This window comes from Styela clava, chromosome 4 (assembly GCF_964204865.1).
Source record: "Styela clava chromosome 4, kaStyClav1.hap1.2, whole genome shotgun sequence".
Lineage (NCBI taxonomy): Eukaryota > Metazoa > Chordata > Ascidiacea > Stolidobranchia > Styelidae > Styela > Styela clava.
In genome coordinates this window covers 16,478,789-16,487,479 of record NC_135253.1, presented here as the reverse complement: position 1 = coordinate 16,487,479, position 8,691 = coordinate 16,478,789, and the positions used below count along the sequence as shown (strand labels likewise).

Below are 8,691 nucleotides of genomic sequence, written 5' to 3'. Positions count from 1 at the left end.
CAGACGGATAAATATAAAGTTCATTTATAAAGTCCTTCACTAAAGTACCATCCTGATATGTTAGGAATATATGCTCAGAGAAATGTTCAAAATGCACGGGATGGGAATTTACCATCGCGTTTCGCATATTGGTGTTTAGTTTAATTACGCTTTACCTCTGTCAAATTCTGATCCTATTTAGGCATTTTGCCGCATAACACAAAATAAGTCTTACCAGCAGGATGATGGCCTTTCACTACCATACAATCAATTGGTTTACCGCGTCTCCCTTGGCACGGGAACAATTTTTTTATCTTAACTATGTTTGTCCATTGTGTACTTTCGGCATGTAATAAAATAGACAACCGACCGACTGGTTTTCTTGATCAGTCCAAATATGAAGCAATGACGTAACGTGTCATAACTAAAATTCATCCAGAGGAGAGAAAACCCGATAGAGCGGCTTAATCATATGTAAGGCGTACCACACCCTCTCGTTCGGTTAGCAGTCCATGTCGGGTATTGGATCAGTTAGCTCAGATAGATGCCTGAACAGGGGAGATGAGACTTTCCTATGCATACCCATAACTTATTAAAAACAAACTTAATTTTCATGTAAGGAAATGAGATACAAAGATTTTGATACAATAATATAATAAACACAAACTCATAAATAAGGCGCAATTGCTTTCAGTACTAGAACTGAGATACAAAGATTTTGATACAATAATATGATAAACACAAACTCATAAATAAGGCGCAATTGCTTTCAGTTCTAGAACTGGCATCCATAAAACTCATTGCCATTACTGACAAATTCAAAACCACATCAAAATCAATTTGTTCAAATGTTGATCTGCTACTTCATTTTAGAGATGATAGGGCAGTGTTCCGTTATGGTATGCAATCGGAATTTTCCAGACATAAATTTGATTATATTGGAGGGAAATATGAAGAAAAATTTCTTTGCATGGTCAATCAGACATAAACTTTTATGGGTATCATTAAAATTTCTGCTTGCTAACAAACCAAATACCTTCTTGGAAACATCAGTTTCACTAACTACATCACAGCATATAAAAGTTAAAACAAATTAACTCAAAATTTAAATAATCATGGATAATTAAAACACTAACACACAAATTGATTATAAAAATCACCCTTATAAATGTATAAAACCAATCGCTACATTCTTCCACACAACTATCGCAAATATGCATAGATACACAAAAATAAGATTAAACACCAACGAAACAATAAATTAGGAGATTATAGAAATGGAAAACTGAGATTTAACAGTGGGTCAGGTTGGAAATGTCGATTAGGATTGTTACCCCAAACTGTTACATTTACGTTGAGATATAAGGCAGCTAAACCCATAATTATGTATCGTATGGTTGAAAATTTTCTATTAAAGAATAAGCATTAGTGAAGCTTGTTCCATTTGAATTACAACTGATTATGAGCTGATGGAAAATGAATTAAATGCTATTTTATATCCATCACTTTTTTAACAGCAATTAAATTCATGTGGCAATAAGTGAAAATATACGATGTTATTGACCTTATCAGACTAACATAAATTGCTACAGTTTTGATAAACCTGCAGTAGGCAATCGACATGAAAATTTGAACAAAAAATGAATTTTCTAACTGCCGATACTGGCTCCTAAACATACCGGTATATTATACACAATATTAAATATGTGGTTAACTTTCAACCAAGTGAATTATTATTTATAAAATTAGGTTTCTCAACTCTTAAAAAGCAATATGCTTACATTTTTAAATAAAATCTTTGTAATTTACTTAGTTTGAAAGACCATAAAATAAAATTTAAAATCATGAAGCAAAAGTTACTGGCAGTTGAGACATTGTGCTAAGACTGTGTAACATTGCTTACAACACAAATATTAAACATAAATAATAAAACAAATCAATGGAGGTTAAAGCTGTACTAGATTATAACTTATTATTCATTTGTTGCAGTCACTTGGTCACAGAGACGTTCGATTACTAATAAAAAAGTTGTATAAACATCTACGCCAGTGGTTTTCAACATTTTCAGTGGAACGGAACGCCAATGAAACATTCCAGAGATTCGGAACCCCTGTACAATATTTTAATTGTCTTAATTGTTCAAGCTATAAATCTATATAAAAGCCAACCATATACTGGCAAAACAAAATGATTTGAGAGTGTGGCAAGTTTATAAATAGTGGCAAAGTGAATATAAATGTATTGGAACAATATACCCTTCACAAATTTGAATGTAAACTTGCGGAGCCCCTGGACTGGCGGAACACTAGGGTGCCGCTGAACCCTGGTTGAAAAATATTGATTTATCTAGCAGATCTAGCATAAATAAGGTGATTCAGGGTACAAGGGGCTTCAATGTCAATAAAATTGTTCACAATGGCACAAAAATGAAATTCTTGTGAGACAGAATCCAAATGAAAACTAAAGATGTACTATTGTTTGTATAATCCTGCAAAAACGCTGCAATCATGTTATAGTTTTGTCAAAAATTGAACAACTTCATCGTGAGCTTTTTGATCCTCGATGTTTACAATTTTCAACTCTTTTGCTTTTTCTAACCAATTCTTTGCCTCTTTGTACTTGCTCATTTCATAATAGCACTGTAAAGGAGAAAAATATGAAGTAAAAGAAGGTGCAAGTATTATACATACATTTTGTATCGAATAATAAAATCTGACAGAATATTATTGAAATACAGATAAGAGAACATTTTTATAGAAAAAAAATATATGTATAAAATATAAACCTAAAAAATAATGATCATTATTTAAAACAATCTGTCACATTCTACAATACAGCTTTGATGCAAATCATACAAGTGAAAATCAAATTTCTACGCTACAGCTAAACAAACAAACTGAGCGAACGGAAATAAGGGTCTTCTAGAGCTAGAGATCCAATACATTGCATAAATTTATTTACCTTGCCAATATAAAGTTGGTTTGATTTATAAAACCCGGGATCAAGTTCTTCTGCTTTGAGGAAACATTCTAAAGCTTCTTGAACAGATGAGGTAGGCGGTGTCGCAAATAATGTAGATGCAAGTTTACGCTCTATCCAAGTCAGCATATAAATGCCTGAATAAGGAAAGAATAATATTTTTTATACAGATATCAGTATTTTTTCATTTTTTATGTGTACTTCGCAACGCTAATTATGCGATTTCTTTCCAATACTTTTATATTTACGATAATGGTCTTATGATTTTACAAAATTGTTTCAGCATGTACGATTTATCAGCAACATGACTTAAAACTCGGTACTGTTTTAGGAACAAATTCATATGAAATTACTATCAGAAAAGCGCTTATCATTTTTAAAGGTATTTTTTATACAAACATTTTCATCTGCATGCCGAAGACAATGTATATAACAATTTCCTATTCTATTATCTTATAATTTCAAAGTGTTTCACGCAGTCAAAAGCAACACAATAAGAAATGGCACTCAATAAAATGAGACTTCATTCATATTTTACTTTCCTGCTTTGCGTCAGTTCAATATTTTGTTGCCGATTCACGAGATCATTTGATATCACCTGATGTAAAAAGGCTGGAAAACTGGTCTAATCAGATAGCTTTAAATTAGAACCTTAGCTTTGGTTCTGTCAAGTCATACAAGCCACTATGTTGAGGAGACAATATGCAACAGTGACAAAATACATACTATAAATAAAGTGTCAGTTACAGAGTGATCCTTTTGCTGAGGTGTTAATGTTGATAGAATTGAGTACAAAAACAAAATATCAGAAACACCCAAGGCAACTAAATTTACTGATTTTAGAACAATTTGAAATGGATCGTACCCCAGCACCATCTACCAAGCATGAAGTGCAAGGTTGCTTCTGCAGGACTTAATTCTAAAGCTCTTGATATATGTTGCTTCAATTTATAACCATTCAAAATCTTGTCTTTAGTTGAAACATAGTCCATCATTGTACCCAAAGCAATAGCATACCTGAATAGTATAAGTTGATAAAGTCAAGAAACAATGAAACAGAAAAAGTTTGAATTAAAATGTTATTAAATCATTGCCGCGTGCATTGAGTAAAAAAACGTAAAAAAAAGTCTGAAATAAAGTAAAGTATGTCATTGCCGGCTACTTGAATTTGGACAAAGTATAAAAATATTATTAGAACATTAGTACACAAGCTTCTGAAATGAAGCAATGACAGCAAATAGGTATATACTGGAGTAAACACACATTCAATAACTTTTTTTCTCAGTCAAAAAATGAATAAAAAGTGTTGCTATGTTACCAGACTTAGAATCCCCAGTATATGCATCTAATCAAAACATATCACAAAAATATTAAAATTATATAAATGTTCATCAAAACAAAGTTTTGTTTATACCAGGGCCCTTCAAACTGGGGGTCTCGACGCCCCGATGGGTCATGGAAGGGCTCAATGGAGGACGCAGTAAAATCTTTCTCGACACTAACTCATGTTAAACAAAAGATCGATCAAATTTGAAAGATTTAGAACAGTTGTGAGACCCGCCATCACCAAGTCAATATGGCCAAGATATGATTTTTTGCTCTCATTATTATTTTCTTCCGTTGTTCAATTTTACATTATTTTTATTACAATTCCAGAGAGTTGCAAAAAAATTTGGCTATGCCAAGTGGGTCGAGATGTATAAAAGTTTGAAGAACACTAGTTAATACCCTATTTTATAAATTTCTAAGTAATTTACTGCTATTAGCCTCAGGGCAAGAGTTTGCTAATGACATACCATTAGAACAGCTGTTAGTACTATTATTGTGTTATACTGAAATAAAACAAACTCACCATTTATGCACATCTGATGAGGCTTCATAAATATCTAAAGCTCGTTCAGTATATTCATGTCCGGCCAATGCATGAACTCTTTTCTCTTCTACAAGATATCTCATTTCATGAACAGAAACATGAGACCTTCCCAACCTCCAAAGGAATTCCCAATCATCTTTATACTGAAAAACATTCAAATGAAAAAAACATGATTTGTAGCAGATAAGAAATAGGAATACAACATTTGAAGGAAATGATGGCCACCAAAAAATGGAGGCGTGGAAAAACAAAACATTGAGTAAAAAAATATGGATGAAATGTGTATCAGCTTTAACTGCATGATCTGTAAAAACACTCTAAAATAAAGAAAATTCACACAATATAGGATACAATAATACAATGTGTTGTGATTGCCTATGCTCCTTAGGTGAGATAGTAACCAGTGAGGCCAAAAAATGATTATTATTGACCTCGTAATACCCTCAATAAACAACAAATTAATTCAAGTAGATATTATTGATGTAAAAATTGAGGAAGTAATTCCATCTGCGTTAACGATTTAGTCAAATAATCCATGATAAAAACAAGGGAGCAATGATCAAATATATGGATAAATGGCCAAAACGAAGTAGTACAGTACATTTATGCAATTATTCACAGTGAACTACCGGTATCGCAGTGATCACCAGATAGCAGCAAATGCAGAACCGCAAAAATGTGCACAATTTTTAAAAGCGATTTTTTCATAACAGGATGAAGACTAACAAGAATAACAACAACATAATAACATAACTATCCATATGCGTGACAATATGAAGACATCATGCAAAGAAAATATTAATGAAATGTGTATCTGCTTTAACTGCTTGACATGTAAACAACACTCTACAATAGAGAAAATTTCCATAACATAATATACCATACAAGTGATACAACAACGACATAATAACAAAACGATCCATATGTCCACTTTGTGTCCAATAAAAAACTTACATTAATTTCGTTATCTTGAAGAACTCTCATTGCAGTTTCTTTATCTTCATCACTCCCTGTGTAAAGCGAATCAATTTTTGCATACAATGAACGTTTCTTTTCCTCATTGGAAACTGCGTTATTGTTTTGCAACAAAGAATCTCCACCTTCAATAGGGGATGGTACATCTTGCTTCCTAGATATTAAAAATATCTATTGTTAGAAAAAATAAAATAAAAATTAGGTACTGGTATCTTCAACTTTCATATTATACCTTAGCAAGTAATTTTGAATTTGCCAAAAGAACAAACGATACATATGCAGAATGCAGTAATTTTTTTTTGTTTTTTTGCATGCCACTACCAAAGAGGCAGAATTATATACTGCTCTTATGTTTATAGTTACAACTAAGATTCATTCATATTTTTATAGCTTATAATTTTGCTTACAGCAATAAGCAATAAAATCGATTTTTAAAATAGATTCAAAATCAAATTAAAAATAGATGCAAAAAATTCACCTGGAATCTATATTTTCATTGTCATCATCACTCCATGCAGTTTTGTAACTATATACAGAAAAATTCGACTGTGATTTTGTCCTCCTGCAAAATATAAATCTTCATTTATCATTCATTTCATCTACGGACAATCTATTTCATTACAAATTGTGACTATAGATTCATGTTTTTCAATTTTTTATAGAAAGCATTTCATGGCTCCAACTTCAAACAAAACCCAGTCACTGGTATGTGAAGAAGATACTAATAAAGTTATCGTTGAGAATCCCACTACTAGTATAGTTTGTTAGTGAAATATGAAAATTTTTGAACTTTCTATGTTACATACCTTTACTGAATGCAATTAAACAGAATCAAAAAAATCATATAATTCTGTGCTGCATTGGTACGCAATCCCAGTGATTTTAGTTTGGGTTAGGAACTGAATTCTATGAGAATGTCTTTATGACATTAAACGCATACCAAAGTGGCACCACTATTTGTGCCACTTTGGTATGCGATTAAGATCACTGTAAGCAAGTGAATTCACATAGGCCTACCAAAGTGGCATCTGAATTTAATATTCCGAAACATCAATTTTAAATTTCCAACTGCAAATTTATAGTTAAAAGCAATGATGTTTTAACCTTTTTACCTGTCATTGAATGCGGTTTGCAAGAGTTGTATTTCAGAATTGATATTTCCGAGTTCACATGGAATAAGTTTCTTCAATTCCTCTATTTCTATTTTTAATTCGTCAATTTTCGTTGATAGTGTTGCAATGGCTTCCTCATCTTTTCTTTCTTCAGCAGAACCAGTATATCTGTAACACAATTGATAATTCTTGGCTATTGATGAAAATGTACTGCTGTACTGTGTGGCCAAATACGGCTGAATTAAAAAACTAGCATCCCAGCTGCAGCATCCGAATCCTGTGACTGTGTGAGGCCGTCGTAGGGTGGTTCACGTAAACGCAGGTCGGTTACAGCTTCTCTGCTATCAAGTCCATGCATTTAAAACAAGTACCTATCCGGCTTACAAATCCAGACATGGACTGATAACCGTACTGCCGTAAGATAACCTGGGTTCATCAAACGACTGTAGGATTGAGCCTCGCTATTTATTTTCCTCTCCCCAGAATAAAGCAATAACTTTTATAATAAATCTAACTCATTTGAAACAACGAAATAAGGGAAAACAAAACAAAATGACCCATGAAAAAGTGCTCATTTAGCTATTAACAAACCAATACAGTAACCGGAGCTAATTCCTGTGGCAGCATTATAACTGAGTAAACAAATTGGACATGATGAAATAGGTACGTAATGTTTTCATATTTTATCATACCTTAAGACTGCATAAGTTGTTACTCCCCCGCCAAGGAATATAGCGATTCCAACTCCAATTTTCGAATAAGGAATTTCTTCATAAAAAGCCATCGACCATTGATTGAAAAGGGATACGAATTAAAAATAAAATAAGTCCTGGAAGCTGCAAGGCTTCGCGACGCTGCGACGAGAGGGTGTCACTGGAAAGTGCGAAACAACAGGCCAGACCACGAATCTGTAGTTCTGTTTGCATGTCCCCCGCGAGCTTCAACTTCCTTATTCATATCCGTAACATTTGCCAATCAGCAGTAGCATGATGGTGACGCACGAATTGAAATTTTTTGCATTGGACAGATTTCCACGTAGGGTTAGGATTTACTTTATTACCTAGCTTAAATTAAAAAAAATAATTTCAATTAATATAATCGGTTCACGGTTCAGATGTGGTCCTCGTCTTCATTATCTTAGCCCGCGTCGCGTTCGAAGAGTAATCAAAAATAGGCCGCGAGCCGAGGTCATTCATCTTTCAGTTTCGTAGAGCACATAAGGTAACTACCTGAAAATGATTTTAAAATGTTTCTTAGAAATTTAATAACAAATATTGCCTTGTTTCCACTTCCAAAAGTTGCACGTTTTACAGAAAAGACGCTTTTACTACAACAAATATGTGTTACCATCTGTCCTATTTTCTCTACTTTTCCGGTATCATGGGCCAATGAACGCAGACTTCTGCATGACGTAACAAGCAAATTAGTCAGCTGTAGGTGGAGCCCCCGTGGTCGGAGAGGGAGTGGTCACTTTTTTGTGGCTTTGAGGCCAGGCCACTAAAATGGGGCCAGGCCACGGAGAAATCGGGGCCAGGCCACGGAGAAATCGGGGCCAGGCCACGGAGAAATCGGGGCCGGGCCACGGAGAAATTGGGGCCAGGCCAGGGTGATATGCAGTAATATGGAGCCACACTCAAATTCTGTTATGAAAAGTGAATCAGTCTTATTTTTTGTGTGTTTAACAGGTTAGTAATGATCTTAAAGGTACAACCAAACCTTATTAGTGAAAAGAATACGCTTGAATCACATTTAACCGAGAATTTATTGCCTGGA

At 33.7% G+C, this 8,691-nt stretch overlaps 1 protein-coding gene across 1 annotated transcript; it reads right to left on the bottom strand.

The window, feature by feature from the left end:
- Positions 1–695: 695 nt before the first annotated feature.
- Positions 696–7,956, bottom strand: LOC120327210 (regulator of microtubule dynamics protein 2-like). Its single transcript, XM_039393664.2, has 8 exons — positions 7,611–7,956; positions 6,919–7,086; positions 6,285–6,368; positions 5,786–5,960; positions 4,811–4,974; positions 3,824–3,975; positions 2,941–3,095; positions 696–2,618 (listed from the first exon to the last, which is right to left on the bottom strand). Exons 1-8 carry the CDS (start codon positions 7,700–7,702, stop codon positions 2,490–2,492), a joined length of 1,119 nt encoding a protein of 372 aa, XP_039249598.2. The 5' UTR covers positions 7,703–7,956; the 3' UTR covers positions 696–2,489.
- Between the last annotated feature and the right edge of the window lie 735 nt (positions 7,957–8,691).

What these genes read in the sequence shown, in the direction of transcription:
- LOC120327210 (XM_039393664.2), bottom strand. Translation starts at nt 7,702, where the DNA reads ATGGCTTTTTATGAAGAAATTCCTTATTCGAAAATTGGAGTTGGAATC. An exon ending in AATGAAAATATAGATTCCAG is followed by an intron (nt 5,961 to 6,284) that starts GTGAATTTTTTG and finishes TTTAATATCTAG; the next exon opens with GAAGCAAGATGTACCATCCC. An exon ending in GCTTGGTAGATGGTGCTGGG is followed by an intron (nt 3,096 to 3,823) that starts GTACGATCCATT and finishes TTCCTTATTCAG; the next exon opens with GCATTTATATGCTGACTTGG.